The sequence below is a fragment of the Capra hircus genome, chromosome 4 (genome assembly GCF_001704415.2).
Source record: "Capra hircus breed San Clemente chromosome 4, ASM170441v1, whole genome shotgun sequence".
Classification (NCBI taxonomy): domain Eukaryota; kingdom Metazoa; phylum Chordata; class Mammalia; order Artiodactyla; family Bovidae; genus Capra; species Capra hircus.
This window is the reverse complement of record NC_030811.1, coordinates 5,336,267-5,354,372: the sequence shown is the minus strand read 5'-3', so window position 1 is coordinate 5,354,372 and position 18,106 is coordinate 5,336,267. Positions and strand designations below refer to the sequence as shown.

Here is an 18,106-nt window from a genome sequence, read left to right as displayed (position 1 = left end):
GTTTTACCACACAAGCTGTCCAGCTGTGGCAGGCAGGCTCTGAAGTGCGCAGGCTCAGTAGTAAGGCCGGTACTGTTGTTATCCTCGCTTTACAGATGAGGAAACTAAGACACAAATGGATTGAGTAACTTCAGTAACTTGCCCCAGATCACACGGCTCATGGGGGATTTGAACCACATGGAGTGGCCTCAGAGTTTGGACTCTGAAGTATTAAACTATACTAACTCTTTTTTTATGGTCTTTTTTTATTATTAATCTATCTGTTTGGCTGCACCAGGTCTTAATTGCAGCACGTGGGATCTTTAGTTGTGGCTTGTGAACTCTGAGTTGTGGCATGTGGGGTCTAGTTCCTGGACCAGGGACCGAACTCAGACACCCTGCTTTGGGAGCGTGGAGTCTTAGCCTCTGGACCACCAGAGAAGTCCCACTATACTCACTCTTGATGGGACATTCTCCCTTCTCACCATCCTCTTCCTCCTCCAGTAATAATGGTAATACTGGGAGCTGGAGAGACTACTTCCAGCAGGATATCCGAGAAAGAAAGCTGACCATCTCCTACATGGACAATGAGCAGCACAAAAGGCATGTCCAGATGGATCGTGTCCCTTTGAGAATGAATCAAGAGGAAGGGAGCAACTGCATGGGTCCCATGAAAATGGGGCTAAATTGCGATTGCATCCTCAATTTGATTTTTTGAGAAAGTCTTTTAATATATGTTTTACTTTCACTCCCCCTTGATCACTTTGGTTACTTGACTTTTGGTTTCTATTCTCTGCTCATAGCCAGATTTCTTTTTTGATAAGAAACATTTCACACATATAAGACTGCACCAACAATAATAAATACTTCTGTATCCATCCTAATGATTAAATGGATATTACTGATTTTCCAAATTTCCTTAAGAGCTCTTGAAAAAGAGATTAAAACATTGCAGGTGACTGGTATCAGGTAGCTTTTGCTACATAACAAAGCACCCCCAAGCAGTAGCTTAAATGATCAACTACTTAGTTCTCAACTGCAGGTGAGAAAGAGATTCAGAAAGGGTATGTCTGGTCATCAGCATGTAGCAAAGATGAAAAAGAACCTAAATTTTTGGACTTCTGGTCTAAGGGATTTTCTACTGTGTCATTCATTTTATTCTATTATTTTTTAAAAATTTATTTTATTTGTTTGGTTGCATTGAGTCTCAGCTGCGGCATGTAGGATCCTCCCTGTGTTGAGCAGGCTCAGTAGTTTTGGTGTGAGGGTGTGGGCTTAATGGCCCCACAGCATGTGGGATCTTAATTCCCTGACCAGGGATTGAACACATGTTCTCCCCGCTGCAAGCTGGATTTTCAACCACTAGACCATCAGGGAGTCCCTTGTGATTCACCTAAGAGTCTCACGTTCTACCAACTGAGCGAGCCAGGTGAAGATACTGTGGCATGCATTCTGGAGAAGGAAGTCAATGTTTGTAGACATTTTATGGGGATCAGTTCAGTTCAGTCGCTCAGTCATGTCTGACTCTCCGCGACCCCATGAATCGCAGCATGCCAGGCCTCCCTGTCCATCACCATCTCCCAGAGTTCACTCAGACTCACGTCCATCGAGTCAGTGATGCCATCCAGCCATCTCATCCTCTGTTGTCCCCTTCTCCTCCTGCCCCCAATCCCTCCCAGCATCAGAGTCTTTTCCAATGAGTCAACTCTTCGCATGAGGTGGCCAAAGCATTGGAACTTCAGCTTCAACATCAGTCCTTCCAAAGAACACCCAGGACTGCTCTCCTTTAGGAGGGGCTGGTTGGATATCTCCGGGCATTTCTAAAGAGCCCTGGAAGTTTGTTGTACCAGCCATTAGGTCTCATGCCAGAAGTCCTGCTTTCCCCTTTTCTTTAACATGATCTTTTCTGACTGTCTGATATTTTCACCACAATACTTTTGAGTATTGTTTTAATGAGTCTTATTTTAAATGATTAGGTGGATTTCCTAAGAAAACATCTATAAATCTGGGATGGATGACCTTGATTAATTAGAACAGTGGTTTTCACACTTTAAAATGCATCAGAATCACCTAAAGAACTGATTGAAGTGCGGAAATACTGGGCCCCCAGACCCAGCGTTCCTGGGTCAGTAGGTCTGGGTAGGCCCAGGGATTTACATTTGTGAGTTCCCCACTGATGCGGATGCTGCTGATCTGGGAACCATGTAAGAGTCCCTGAATTAAATGGAAGAGTTGTGTAAGTATACTCTACGTGAGGTTTATATTACAAGCACATTCTTTGTGGTGTTATCTATAATAATCAAAAAAATTAAAACTACCTACATTCCAATATTCTTATATTATTCCAAATAATACAAGACTTTAAAAATAACTTTGCAAAACATTAAATTAAAAAAGCAGGTTATCTTACTGTTGTGTATCTATGTATATACGCATACACACTTGGATTATTAGGCGGTTCCCCTGGTGGCTCAGTGGTAAAGAATTCCCCTACCAGTGCAGAAGGCATGAGTTCAATCCCTGGGTCGGGAAGATCCCCTAGAGAAGGAAATGGCAACCCACTCCAGCATTCTTGCCTCGTAAGTCCCATGAACAGAGGAGCCTGGTGGGCTACAGTTCATGGAGTTGCAAGAGAGTTGGACACAACTTAGCAACTAAACAACAATTTAGATTAGTATTGGCTGATGAAGTCTTTAAAAGGTGACTTTTTTCCTGTTTGCTTTTCTACACTTGTTTTTCCTATGGTCATACTTTTTGTGTGTAGTAAAAAAAAGTTATTAAAAATAAGCATTATAAAGTGCTTTAAGTGAAAAAAAAAAAGAGGAATAACTGAAGTCACCCATGATCAATGTTTCTTTTGTTACCTACTAACAGCCAACCCAATCCACTATTCTTGCCTGGAGAAATCCCATGGACAGAGGAGCCTGGCGGGCTGCAGTCCATGGGGTTGCAAAGAGTTGGACACGATGGAGCGACTGAACCCAACAGCCAGTAGTACTCAATAGTCTCAGGAAATGTTACTTTCAGCATATTGTTTGAGAATAGCCTAAGACAAAGTATCTTGTCCGTCTTCCTCTGATCAGCATCAGAACTGGTCATGTACGGGCAAGGCAGGACCGCTTAGGATTCAGAGCCATGACTCTGGGGCCAGATTTGAGTTTGAAATTTGTGCTCTGCCACTATATTACTGGGCAAACTTCCTGACTAATGTAGGTATTAGTTTCTTCATCTGTAGAACGGGGATGATCGCAGTATAAGGTTGCTGTGATGATTAAACGAAATAAGACACTTAATGATGGCTGCTGTTGTTTCTGTTTTAATTCAGCAGTTGCCTTTTAGCAAACAGACACTAATCATTACTGTGTTTTCTGTTTTCCTTACGTCTACAGATCTGGATGTGTGGAGGCCAGCTCTATGTAATCCCCTGCTCTCGAGTTGGACACATCAATAGGCAACACATGACAAACCACTCTGAAATTATGAAAGTCGTGGAATATAACAATCTCAGACTGGCACACATTTGGCTGGATGAATACAAGGTGAAGGACAGATCCCTGATTTGGGAAGACGAGTCAGGGAACAGAGAGGGACTAGCTCTGAAGAAGCCTTCTACTGCCTTCCAGATACCAAATTTTGTGCTTTTCCTTAAATTAGGGTCCAAGTGGTGTGAGTGGCAAAGAACCTGCCTGCCAAAGCAGGTTGATGTAAGAGACAAGGGTTCCATCCCCGGGTGGGGAAGACCCCCTGGAGGAGGGCACGGCCACCCACTCCAGTATTCTTGCCTGGAGAATCCCATGGACAGAGGAGCCTGGGGGGCAACAGTCCATAGGATTGCAAAGAGTCAGGCATGACTGAAGCAACTCAGCACAGAAGTGCCCTTTCAGTTCCTCACCCGCTCATTTTCACACCCTATGCTCGATTAGTTCCTTCTAACCCACTACAGTTCAGTTCAGTTCAGTTCAGTTGCTCAGTCGTGTCCGAATCTTTGCGACCCCATGAATTGCAGCACGTCACGCTTCCCTGTCCATCACCAGCTCCCGGAGTTCACTCAGACTCATGTGCATCGAGTCTGTGATGCCATCCAGCCATCTCATCCTTGGTCATCCCCTTTTCCTCCTGCCCCCAATCCCTCCCAGCATCAGAGTCTTTTCCAATGTGTCAACTCTTCGCATGAGGTGGCCAAAGTACTAGAGTTTCAGCTTTAGCATCATTCCTTCCAAAGAACACCCAGGGTTGATCTCCTCCAGAATGGACTGGTCGGATCTCCTTGAAGTCCAAGGGACTCTCAAGAGTCTTCTCCAACACCACAGTTCAAAAGCATCAATTCTTTGGCACTCAGCCTTCTTCACAGTCCAACTCTCACATCCATACATGACCACCGGAAAAACCATAGCCTTGACTAGACGGACCTTAGTCAGCAAAGTAATGTCTGCTTTTGAATACACTATCTAGGTTGGTCATAACTTTTCTTCCAAGGAGTAACCCACTCCACTTGCACCTTATTCATTGTTTTAATCTCTAGGGAAACTCAGGTTTCTCAGAAGTGAATCGACCAACACACGAAGTCTTTTTTTTTCTTCCCCAGGTCTATTTTCCACTCCCAAGACTGCCCCTCTGCAGCAGACGCCTCTCTGTCCCCATTGCCATGCATACGTCTTTAGATCCTCTTCCTCGACTCACTACCAAGTCCCAAGCGATGCGGTTGAAGCACCACACATGAGGGTCTTTGCTACCTCTTTTCCTTCCCGGTCAAAGGTTTTTACATCAAAGCCAGGCCCCTTCATGTATGCATCTCCCCCATGCCTTCAGCCTCTTGCCAGGACCTTTAGAATGTGCATATGGAGAGCATATAGATGCAGCTTCGTTTTAATTTGAAAGTTCAAACTGATGTGGACAGTAGCCACAAGACCTCATTGCAGATACACGGGTAGAAATATGGAAGACTCTCTCTGTGATAGTATATACCCTGGTCTTGATCTAATATTTCTTTATTATTTTAAATTATAAAAGTAGTAATACTCCACATTCTTTAGTAAGCAGGGAAATATGAATTAAAACCTCAATGAGATATTTCTACATAGCCACCCAGAGGGGTGAAACATTTTTGAAGCCTGACAGGACCATGTGTGGGCAAGCATAGGCAGTCTCAGACATTGTGGGTGGGAGTGTTAATTGTTGCAAACGGCTTTTGGGCAACAGTTTGGCACTATTGAGTAAAATAATAAAAGATATCCCATGATCTAGCAAGTCCATCCTGTGTAGACACTACAGAATGGGTGGGTGCTTCTGTGCACCAGAACAGATGGACAGGAATGTTTATGAACAGCACTGACTGTGTTAGCCAAAACGGAATGCAACGCTAATGCTTATCAGGAGGGGAATGGAATAGGGTAAATGTGATATGTTTAATCGATATACTTCTGTGTAGCCATGAGAAGTAACCAACTTTAGATGCACACACAGCAGTATAGGTAAATCTTCAAGGCGGTGAACAAAAGCCAAACCCAATAGCATACATACTGTATTGTCCCATTTCTATAAAGTTAAAACCACAATAGCAAACCATAGCATTTATGCATGAATAATTAGATATCAGTGCTAGAAAGAAAAGCAAAGAAATGAACACGTAATCAGGATAGCACTCCTGATTATGAGGAAGTCATAACCAGTCAAACTTATGAGGAAGAATTATGATCATGAAGGAGAAGGCAAGTGGCTTCTGAGGTACTGGTTTGTTCTACGTCTTGACCTAGCCAAGTTTGTTCAGGTTGATCTTTTGATAATTCATTAAGGTGCACATTTATGTTTGATGTGCTTCTTTTGTATGCTTACTGTATTTCCTGAGATTTAAAAATTATTTTTAAAAAGGTGAAGCGTCTGCATTTTTTAAAGTCTTACAGTATTGAGAAGTATGAAGTGAAAAGCTTCTGAAGCCCATAGTTTTACCCCTCAGAAGTCGTCACTAACTTATTCTCTAGTTTCTGTTACGTGCACGTACACAGGAGCGTATATCCTTTTACATAACTAGATTTGAGCATCAGTATTTTGTTTTAGAATTTTCCATTTATGTATATAATTTAAAAACATACTTTCAAAGTCTTAAAGTCAGAACATATAAACATGTCATTCTTATAAACATCTCCTTTGAACAGATTTCCTAAAACTGATCCCATTAATAAACAGCCCCCATAGATAACATTCTGGTCATCTCAGCGTTTTCTTATTCCTTAACTCTGCTGACATGAACATCCTTTTCCCATGTCTTTTTGCACATTTGTAGAGATATATCTTGACTAAATCTGAAAACGTGGACTCATGGGCCATGAATTAAGTGCCTGCTTAAATCTTGATGAATGTCCAAACTGTCCTTCAGTGTCTACGCTGTCACCTACACTGTGGCGGAGGGAGAGACTGGAGCCAGGATGCCCTCCCCCAGAATCAGTGGTCCCTTAGCCACTGCACCACCCTCTGTTTCTGAAACCACGGAAGTGTTGATGGGGGCTGGGGAGCGAGGGGTTTGGGGAGATCAGGAGAGAGGGGGAACGCTGCCATAGGTAGCTATGATCCTGGGCTTTTGAGAAGCAGGACCTAGACTTCCTCGTCCCTCTACCCTGCTTTCATCACGGTGGTCACAGCGCATCCTGTGAACAGCTGGGGCTGAGTGAGTCCCAGGTCTCCTGTGTGTGTCTGCCCTCCCCACACAGAGGAAAAGGTTTATTGTTGATTGTTTTATTGTAGTTCAAATGATGAAAATATATACTGCTCTGTTAGATGATAAAATCAGACACTGCTCTGTTAGATATGACTAAGATTTGTTTGGTTTCATGAAATGACTCTTTCCATTTAGGAAGAGTTTTTTCTACGAAGACCCGCTCTGAAGTCTGCTGCCTATGGAAACATTAGTGAGCGTGTTGCGTTAAGGAAACGATTGGGTTGCAAGTCATTTCAGTGGTATTTGGATACTATCTTCCCAGAATTGGAGGCATCTGAGACAATCTCATGAAAGGAACACCAGTCGTTTTCATTAATAAAGGGTTAAAAAGTCCCCTAGTCCTTCAACATAGAGAAGGGACAAGTTTGGACCATTATGAAATTATGTGAAATACAATAATAAATACAACCAGAATGGTTGACACCAGAATTGCCTTTTTTCCTTCCTTTAATGATGGCTCTGGGTATGTTTCTCTTCTGCCCCTAAATTTATGGGACGGCAAGACCTTGAACATTGGAAATGCATGTTGTCACACAGTTTAGGCCATCAATTGATTGAGATACAGTGTATCATTTCCAATTATTTGCCAAGCCCCAGATGACACTACTGGTAAAGAACCCACCTGCCAACGCAGGAGACTCAAGAGATGCAGGTTCAGTCCCTGGGTAGGGAAGATCGTAGGAAATGGCAACCCACTCCATTATTCTTGCCTGGAAAATTCCATGGACAGAAGAGCCTGGGGGCCTACAGTCCATGGGGCCACAAAGAGTCAGACATGACTGAACACAGCGCATTTGCCAAGCCTGCTTCGCCCTGGTAGGCCATAAGGATTGCTCCACTCTTGGTCAACTCAATTCCTACCGCAGATGGGTGACCGGGGCCAGTGACCTCCCCAGAAAGACATTCTCAGAGAGCCTTGGTTGGTCCAAACTAACTTGGCTCAACTGTACTGAGCTCCTTTCTCGCTGCTGGTGCAGCTTCTGACCCTGATGCCTTGCTTGATTGGTTTCCTGAGTGTTTAATGTCCAGCCACTTGCCTGGATGACCCAGCTCTCCAGCCCAGCCTCCCCATTTGTTCCTGTCAGCCCTTCAGTTAATCGGAGATGTTCCCTCTTCCTTGCTTCTGATTTTGCCTTTTTCCTGCCTGTTCCCTCCTTACGGCTCTGGCCTACAGCTCTCCTGACACTTCTTGGCCTGCACGCCTTGTTGATAATCTGTTTGACGTGACTTGAGAACTGTTTAGCTGGGATTGGGGAAGAAGTAACGAGCTTCCATATCTATCCCGGGGGACACACTCCCAGGTGTATTAAAGTACTTATGTCAGGCTAGGGGGATGGCGGTGGCATTTACCACAGTGAAACAGCTGGAAAAGTGAAAATATATTTAATTCAAAAACAAAGAGAATGAGAAAGTGAGGGCAGGAACACACTGAAAGGAGTAGAAAGGAGGAGACTTAGAATCAGTAAACATAGCTTCTGCTGGAGAAAATATAGTTTTATATAACAGGAAACAACTCACCTATTTAAGCTCATTCTATCAGCAACTGAACATCAGCTCAGGCCAGGTGTGTGTCTAGGTGCTGGGACACAGCGGACAATGGAGCAGGTAAACATCTGTCCCTTCATGGAGCTTATGTTATTTAAAATAATATATACAATGTAAAAAAACACAAAGAACCAGTTTATAATGTCTTTAAATCCATGGTGTTTGGCAAAATACTCTATAAAATCTATTGCTAGAAAGAGATGGGGAAAACCTGTGCCCATATGGTACCGGGCTTCCCAGGTGGTGGAAGTGGTAAGGAATCCACCTGCTGATGTCAAAGAAGAGCAAGAAGAGATAAGAAAGCCTTCTTCAGCAATCAATGCAAAGAAATAGAGGAAAAGAACAGAATGGGAAAGACTAGAGATCTCTTCAAGAAAATTAGAGATACCAAGGGAACACTTCACGCAAAAATGGGCTCGATAAAGGACAGAAATGGTATGGACCTAACAGAAGCAGAAGATATTAAGAAGAGGTGGCAAGAATACACAGAAGAACTGTACAAAAAAGATCTTCACGATCCAGATAATCATGATGATGTGATCACTAATCTAGAGCCAGACATCTTGGAATGTGAAGTCAAGTGGGCCTTAGAAAGCATCACTACGAACAAAGCTAGTGGAGGGGATGGAATTCCAGTTGAGCTGTTTCAAATCCTGAAAGATGATGCTGTGAAAGTGCTGCACTCAATATGCCAGCAAATTTGGAAAACTCAGCAGTGGCCACAGGACTGGAAAAGATCAGTTTTCATTCCAATCCCGAAGAAAGGCAATGCCAAAGAATGCTCAAGCTACCGCACAATTGCACTCATCTCACATGCTAGTAAAGTAATGCTCAAAATTCTGCAAGCCAGACTTCAGCAATATGTGAACCATGAACTCCCTGATGTTCAAGCTGGTTTTAGAAAAGGCAGAGAAACCAGAGATCAAATTGCCAACATCCGCTGGATCATGGAAAAAGCAAGAGAGTTCCAGAAAAACATCTATTTCTGCTTTATTGACTATGCCAAAGACTTTGACTGTGTGGATCACTATAAACTGTGGAAAATTCTGAAAGAGATGGGAATACCAGACCACCTGACCTGTCTCTTGAGAAATCTGTATGCAGGTCAGGAAGCAACAGTTAAAACTGGACATGGAACAGACTGGTTCCAAATAGGAAAAGGAGTACATCAAGGCTGTATATTGTCACCCTGCTTATTTAACTTATATGCAGAGTACATCATGAGAAACGCTGGACTGGAAGAAACACAAGCTGGAATCAAGATTGCCGGGAGAAATATCAATAACCTCAGATATGCAGATGACACCACCCTTATGGCAGAAAGTGAAGAGGAACTAAAAAGCCTCTTGATGAGAGTGAAAGAGGAGAGTGAAAAAGTTGGCTTAAAGCTCAACATTCAGAACACTAAGATCATGGCATCCGGTCCCATCACTTCATGGGAAATAGATGGGGAAACAGTGGAAATAGTGTCAGACTTTATTTTGGGGGGCTCCAAAATCACTGCAGATGGTGACTGCAGCCATGAAATTAAAAGACGCTTACTCCTGGAAAAAAAGTTATGACCAACCTAGATAGTATATTCAAAAGCAGGGACATTACTTTGCCAACTAAGGTCCGTCTAGTCAAGGCTATGGATTTTCCTGTGGTCATGTATGGATGTGACAGTTGGACTGTGAAGAAGGCTGAGTACCGGGGTCCAGCCCCGGTGGATCCAGGGTGATTCGAAGGTGGGGACGGAGTCGGCGTCTTTAGAAAAATACATATTTAATCATAGATATAGAGAGATTAGAAATGGATAGTGCAGTAGGAAGATTAGTGGAGAAAAAGAGGCTGAATAACTTGGATTACGTGGAATAGCATCCATGCTCCAGATGGGAATTCAGCCAGAAAAACGGGAGCAAGAAAGAAGCGACATGGGGGAATCAGTCTTTCCGGAAACTGATCCGATTTCTTTATTTTTGGGTTTGCTTATATGCCTTTTGTTACACATAGGGATGAATACAGAGTCACGCGGGGGTCAGCAGTCCTGACCTTTATCAAAATCAGGTGCTTCACATAAATGTATAAAAAAAGGTCTTAGGGATATTACATCATCTTCTGGCCATGAATGAGACCTGCTGACATTTTATGATCCTTTCTTTCTGATAACCAAAAAACTTATTTTTTCCAAGTGTGTTTTTTCTCAAACCAGGCACCACCCTCCAAATAAAGTTGCATTCCTATAGGATGAGGGTGTAGTGAGTTACAATCAAGAAAGGAATTTATTTAACTCAAGGTTAACATGATTAGTCTCAAAGGTTAATACTTATTTCTCCTATATGCTTAAAGGTTAATACTTATTTCTCCTATATGTTAGTTATATTCATTATAAGTGTAGGGAACATGGAGATTTAGCAGCAAACATCAGCCCAACAAATGAAAATCCTTTCACCAATGCTTCCCTTAAGATCTATTTAGTCTTAAGATATGATAAAGTTACATTCTTACATAGCAAGGACACAGTGATTTATAACAAAGTACAGTGATCTATTACAAAAGAGAAAATCCATTAACTCAAAAAGTCTAGTATTGCTAACATCAAAAACTACTGTATTTCCTTTTCTATATTCCAAATACATTGATTAATATATTCCCAAGTGCCTAAGGATATGGAGGCCTGGCGGCAATCATTGACTCAACAAGAAGAAAAAGCCCTATGCTAATTAAGACTCAAAATACTCCAAAACTCTCTGTGCTGTTTATGGTTGAGAGGTAGTAAACAATCATGTGGCAGGAGTATGGATAATCCTGTCACACAAGCTAGTCTGTCAGCAGAGAGGTTTGACCTGAGACATCCTGGTCCCACGCAGAGCACGGAATTAGCAGCAATTATTGACACAACAAATGAAAAACCCTTCACCAATATAATTCCTAACCAACACACTATACTAATAACTTCCAGCTCCCCAAAAGATTTTGCCTTTAGTAAGTCTAAAACATCTCGTGCCTCTCAGGTTGGGAGGCTGTAAACAATCACATGTGGCCGGACAAACCTATACAGGTGGGCTAGATAACCTTCAGAGGAGTCCGTAAGCTGAAACACTCTTGTCACGCCCAAGAATTTTTATTGCCTTGGAGCTGCACGTTTACTCCTTCTCCGAGAGAAACGGTTATGGGGGAGAGCCCCCCATAAAGTCAGAGGTGTAGGTGAGAGCATAAAACAGACTCTGGTTTTGGGGTTAGATGCTCGGGAACAGGGGGTTTCCTGAGGCTTGATCACGCCTTTGCGTATGCCAAGCCTCCTTCCTCATGACCTTTGCCGTGGGCGGAGTTCCTCACGCTGGCCCCCAGCAGCTGAGCGCCGAAGAATTGATGCTTTTGAACTGTGGTGTTGGAGAAGACTCCTGAGAGTCCCTTGGGCTGCAAGGAGATCCGACCAGTCCATTCTGAAGGAGATCAACCCTGGGATTTCTTTGGAAGGACTGATGCTAAAGCTGAAGCTCCAGTACTTTGGCCTCCTCATGCAAAGAGTTGACTCATTGGAAAAGACTCTGATGCTGGGAGGGATTGGGGGCAGGAGGAGAAGGGCACGATCGAGGATGAGATGGCTGGATGGCATCACGGACTTGATAGACGTGAGACTGAGTGAACTCCGGGAGTTGGTGATGGACAGGGAGGCCTGGCGTGCTGCGATTCATGGGGTCGCAAGGAGTCGGACACGACTGAGCGACCGAGGATGAGATGGCTGGATGGCATCACGGACTTGATAGACGTGAGACTGAGTGAACTCCGGGAGATGGTGATGGACAGGGAGGCCTGGCGTGCTGCGATTCATGGGGTCGCAAGGAGTCGGACACGACTGAGCGACTGAACTGAACTGAACTGATGCAGGAGATGCAGGTTCAATTCCTGGGTCAGGAAGATCCCCTGGGTAGGTAATGGCAGCCCACTCCAGAATTCTTGCTCGGAAAATTCTATGGGCAGAGGAGCCTGGGGGGCTACAATCCATGGGGTTGCAACGCGAGACACGACTGAGCGCGCACAGCACACATGTTTGTTACAGGTGGTTAGGGTAACTTGATTGAGCTTTTACAAGTCAATCTGGCAGAACAAAGCAATAGCCACGTTATTATTATATTCTTGGCACATATTTATACCGTAGCTGCTTCTGCTGCTGCTGCTAAGTCGCTTCAGTCGTGTGCAACTCTGTGCGACCCCATAGACGGCAGCCCCCCAGGCTCCCAGGTCCCTGCGATTCTCCAGGCAAGAATACCGGAGTGGGTTGCCATTTCCTTCTTTAATGCATGAAAGTGAAAATTGAATGTGAATTTGCTCAGTCGTGTCCGACTCTTAGTGACCCCATGGACTGCAGCCTACCAGGCTCCTCCCTCCATGGGATTTTCCAGGCAAGAGTACCAGAGTGGGGTGCCATTGCCTTCTAGCTGCTTCTAGAAAGTAATAAAAAATCAATTGCAATAAATTGATGAATCTATTAAAGTTAGGGTAATATGCAAAATAAAAGTTATGCAGCCAAAGGCAAAAAGAGAATTGTAGTATAAATTCAGAGAAGCTTCTTGTTTGGTAAGCATAAAGAAAGCTGTTGTAAATACCAACATTGAACCAAGGTGGGGAAATGTTCTTTTTAGAGCCATGGGCCTAACATTGTCTCAGTTTTTTAATGCAATTTAGTTCAGGTACTAGATAACATGAATGAGTCTTAGAAATGATTTAGAAGGTAGCCTAAACAGTTTCCTCTTGAATATTATTTCAGCTGACTCTGGAAGAGAAAACAAATCAGAATCAACATCCTAGTGTTTGGTGTGATTGAAAGGAAATCCATACTTGCCCGTAGGTGGCAATTTGGGTTTTTGTATAGAAATTTTAAAATTTGATTCGTATTCTGGAGGTGGTTGAGAAGAATCTGCTCACCTGTACAGTGCTTGTCATGGAACTGTTTTGGGTATGACCAAAAGTTCAGTGAAAGTCGCTCAGTTGTGTCTGACTTTCTGCGACCCCGTGGACTGTAGCCTGCCAGGCTCCTCTGTCCATGGAATTATCCAGGCCAGAATACTGGAGTGGGTAGCCATTTCCTAAGCCTTAAATTAGCCAGAGAATTCTGTAAGAAAAGCATACTTCCAGGAATTCACCTAAGACACAGAGATATGAAATAAAAAAAGAGCCAACACTTACTGAGCGCTCACTATGTTTCATGCCCCTTGGTAAGTACTCTGGATAGATTATCTCATTTCATCCACACAACTTTATAAGCTATTAAATAGTTCCTGTAGTTATTGCCATTTCATAAACCAGAAAACTAATGTTAGAACTTCTCCAGGGTTAGCACTGCCAGATTTAGCAAATAAAAGTACAAGATAGGGACTTCCCCAATGGTCCAGTGGGTAAAACTCTGAGCTCCCACTGTGAGGGGCACAGGGGTTCTGTTCCTGGTCAGGGACCTAAGATACATGAGTGAGTGAAGTCGACTCTTTTAGACCCTGTGGACTGTAGCCCATCAGGCTCCTCCATCCATGGGATTCTCCAGACAAGAATACTGAAGTGGGTTGCCATTTCCCTCTCCAGGGGATCTTCCCAACCCAGGGATCAAACCCAGGTCTCCCGGATTGCAGGCAGACGCTTTAACCTCTCAGCCACCAGGGAAGCCCAGGCTGCGCAGCAAAAAGGAAAAGAAAAAGTGCAGGATGCCCAGGTGAATTTGAATTTTGGATAAACAATAATAATAGCATAAGTATGTCCCATGTATTCCTTGGGATATACCAATGAATTGTTTTCTTTTAACTGAAATTTAAATTTTAGGCCTCCTGTATTTCCTCTGGCAACTATACGGACAAATGAACACAACCCGTATACTAGCTTAATTCACCCAGCCTCAAAGACCCTGGGTTTAAATGCCATACTGTGAAAAGTACTTTCATGCCATTCTAATGGTAAAAAATTGGAGCTTCCCTGTAGCTCAGTTGGTAAAGAATCTGCCTGCAATGCACGAGACCTGGGTTCGATCACTGGGTTGGGACGATCCCCTGGAGAAGGAAATGGCAAACTACTGCAGTATCCTTGCAGTAGTGGAGAATCCCATGGACAAAGGAGCCTGGCCTGGGCTACAGCCCATGGGCTCACAAGAGTCGGACATGACTTAACGACAAAACCACCACCAGTTGAAGTTAACGAAAACTTCAGCTTCTGGAATGGTATGGTTGCATGTTAGCTTGATGGGACAGGATGAACCCATCTGAAGTAAGAGCTAGAAACAGATCTGCTCCATCAGAAGGACAAATATTTAAATACCATCAAGAGCTGAGGTCACTGGCAGGTCTCCCGCACTGACTGTACCTGGGACACTGATCTCAAACTTTTAATACATAAATCACCTGGAGATCTTGGTAAAATGCATATTTTAATTAGTAAGTTGGTCTGGCGTGGGGCCTGTTGACTGAAAAGAAAAAAAAAAGCATAACCTATACGTTGAGTATTGCGGTTTATTCAGTGGACAAAACCAAGGACTTAAGCCTGGAACGCAGTCTCTCAGATAGCTCTGAGGGACTGCTCTGAGGAAGTAAGGGAGGAGCCAGGATAGATAAGAATTTCTGCAACAAAGGTCAGACAGTGGGAACTTAAAAGGTTAAAGAAAATCAGATATTGCAAGGAAAGGGATTTAGTGCTTTTCTATGCAGGGGAAGAGGCAAGCGTCTGGGCTGATTGAGATCATTCCTCTGATATGCAACCTAGCCAAAACCAGAGCCAGAATCCTATTGCTTCCCATCGGCGGACTGCACAGTTCGGGCGTGGCGAGGTGGCTGGGGGCTGCGGCAGGACTCACCGCAACGTGATGGCTTGAGGACTGCAACACCCTTGGGTCCCCGCTCTGTGGCTGGAGGCAGCGTTTTTAGTAAGCTCCCCGCCCGCCTCCCCGTGTACCTTGCTGGTGTGCTCTACTTTTCTGCTCTCGTCACCAGCTCCTGATATTTTAACCCAAGCTTCTGCCCAGCCTTGACATTTTTAACCCATCATAACATGTGTGTGGGACCGCACATCTTTTGATATGTTTAAGACACCACACCTGTCCTTGATGAGCCCATGTACACGAGAGCTAAGAACCCGCAGCCCGCAGAACTGACCCCGCCCAGCTCACCAGCAGGGGCGGGGCCGCGGCGCGCCCGCAGCGGGCGGTGACGTCAGCGCGGGGGCCGCGGCCCGCTGGTCACGTGGCGCTCGCGGGCGCGCGCTCCGGCCGAGGCTGCGGCGCGGGCACCGGTTGAGCCCGTCTTGGGGGCGGGGGGCAGAGAAGCCCCTGTGTGCCCGGGGCTGCGTTTCCTGCCAGGCGGCTCCGCCCGCTGCGGCGGCGAATGCGGCTCGGAGCCGGGCCGCGGCGGGAGGGAGGATGTCCCAGCCGGAGTCCCGAGAGGCAGGGGTGCTGCGCTGACGGCGTCGGGGTGAGTAGCGGCGGCCCGGCGGCGTGTGAACCCGCGCGGCCTCCGTCCGTGTCCTCAGCGCGAGCGGCCGCGGCCCCGGCTGCCCCGAGGGGCCAGCTCCGGCGGCTTCCTCCGCCTCGGCCGCCGCCTGCCTCCGCGGGGTCTGGGGCCGCAGACCCGGCGTGCGGCCGGGGGTGGCCTGAGGAGACGCCGGGCCCTGTGGGGGCGGCGGGCGGCGCGGGGAGCCGCCCCCGGCCCCGCCGGCGCGTCTGAGAAAACGCGGTGCCCCAGAAACGACTGCGGGGAATTGCAAACGTCTAGACACCGGAGCGCCTCGAAGAGTGCACGCCCTGGGGCCCAGCCCTCGGTTTCCACAGTATTCGGGCAGTGTGCGACCGTTCCTTGAAGGAGTTTTGAAGAAAAACACAATTTTGCTTTCTTCATGGTTGGGTGGTGCCACTCAGGCTTTGACCGGGTTCTCGCAGGGCATTCGGTGGGTGAGCATCTGAAGTTTGCCTTTTCTGTGTCTTTGAAGTGCACTTGTTGAAGAAATTGGCTTCCTTGCACAGTTGCCCAGGCTCTTAACATACGTGTGGTTTGAATACAGAAATATCGAGCCCCGACCCTCCTCCATTTCGGGTTGATTTCACCCTTTAAGGAATTTGAATACGCTCGTGATGGAAGAGCTTCGTGTATTTTTCTCATCGAAGATATTTCGTCCTGCGGGCCTTTTTACTCTGTTAGGAAAGCAATCGGTTGGTTGGTTTTCCAAATATAAGATGAAATTATAAATTTGAAATGCTTCTCACGCTGCCATGCACCAATAAAATACCAATAAAATATTGTGGTGGTCGTTTCGTCCCTCGAAATAACAAGCCAGACCTCCCCCGCCCCCCGCCCCTCTAACTCCTTTCAGTTCTTTGCTATTACCTAGATAAATACCATATGTTAAGTTCTACTCTGCCTTGACAAAAAATCGAAACCAGAAAACCTCTCTACCCTCAGTATATATCAGCTGAGGTTTTCAAGTTCAACGTCATGAACTAGTCCACGCTTTTCCTGCCTTCTCTTGACAGTTCTGCGCTGTTCTTTGCAATTCGAGTTCTAGCTTCACTGTTCTTTTTTAGTCTTTTATTGTGGTAAAGTACACATAACTTGAAGTTTATTGTTCTGACCGTTTTTAAAGTATACAACTCAGGTATTAAGTACATTCACAATATTGTGTCATCATAACCACTGTTTCCAAAAGTTTTTTACTCTAAACACAAAGTCCAGTAACTCCCCTCTTCCCCTCCCCCAGTCCGTTCTGCCTCTGAATTTGTTTGTTCTAGATGCCTCACAGAATTGAAATCATACAATAGTTGCCTTTTTCAGCTTATTTCACGTCAGTTTTCAAGGTTCATCCACGCTGTAGTGTATCTCAGACTTCATTCCTTTGTATGGCTGGATACATACATACGGCCGAGCGGCTGTATAACAATTTGTTTATCCATTGATGGACACTAGGTTGCTGCCATTTTTTGCCTACTGTGAATAACGCTGCTGTGAACATGTGTTTACATGTGTCTGTATGAGTCTCTGATTTTGATTCTTTGGGATATACATACCTTGGCGTGGAATTGCTAGGTCATGTGGTAAATCTGTGTGTTTTTTGACTTGTTTTTGTTTTATTTTTAAAGACCCCTTCCCCTCCATTTAAAAAGTTTCATTAAATTTGTTACAATATTGTTCTCTGTTTGGGGTTTTTGGCCATGAGGCATGTGGAACCTTAGTTCCCCAGCAGGGATTGAAGCCGCACACCCTGCGTTTGGAAGTGCTCCTGGCAGACTTAACTGAGTGTTGCTTTTCTTCCTCCTTCCTCCCGCAGGGTCCTATATCTGGTCAAGCTGACAAGTGCAGGCAGTGCTGCCTCTGATTCTCCTTGCCACTCACTTTCACAGCTCTATTGCAAACCCAGCCTCTTTTTGGAATTTCTTTTTTCTAACTGGCTCCCTGGTTCTAGATTTTATTTCCCTCTGGCCCAAATCATTTTATACATTGCTCCTAGGATTTTCTTCCTAAGGTACATTTGCTTAAAAACCCTAGTTAGCTTCCTTTTGCTTGTAGAATGAGTTAATTCTCACCCTCAGGGTCATAGCCCCAGCCTGTCCTCATAGAATTAGTCATTTCCACTAACCTTAACCAGATGTGTGTATTCCTTGTAACCAACAGTCCTACTTACTATTCTTTTTGAAAAAATGGAAAACAAATACATGTTGCAGTTTCTTTAAGACTTCAGCTTTCTGCTTGAGATATTTTAGCTTTTGGGCCATTGAAGTCTTAATCTTTAAAGTCAAATCTTAAGTTCTCTAAGGCATTTCCTTTAAGTATTTTTTTTTAATATACAAATTTAATTTGTCCTTTCTACTTGTTTCTATATACTGTGTTTTATATCTGTATTGTAGCATTTTTTGGAGTTTGCTTT

At 44.7% G+C, this 18,106-nt stretch overlaps 2 protein-coding genes across 4 annotated transcripts in view; both read left to right on the top strand.

Moving 5' to 3' along the window:
• GALNTL5 (polypeptide N-acetylgalactosaminyltransferase-like 5) overlaps positions 1-6,982 on the top strand; it is a 51,082-nt gene extending 44,100 nt beyond the window's left edge. The window contains exons 7-8 of the mRNA XM_005679667.2: positions 3,369-3,518; positions 6,827-6,982. Of these exons, the coding sequence (XP_005679724.1) occupies positions 3,369-3,518; positions 6,827-6,982 (306 nt within the window). The remainder of the gene's footprint in view (positions 1-3,368; positions 3,519-6,826) is intronic.
• The window catches only part of GALNT11 (polypeptide N-acetylgalactosaminyltransferase 11), a 55,027-nt gene continuing 52,361 nt past the window's right edge, over positions 15,441-18,106 (top strand). Inside the window, exon 1 of one of the 3 annotated variants that reach the window (XM_018046687.1) lies at positions 15,441-15,663. The gene's annotated coding sequence lies outside the window, so the exon portion shown is untranslated. Of the gene's footprint in view, positions 15,664-15,827; positions 16,136-18,106 lie in introns of those variants that run through there. The other 2 variants (XM_018046684.1, XM_018046686.1) reach the window with 2 other exon arrangements.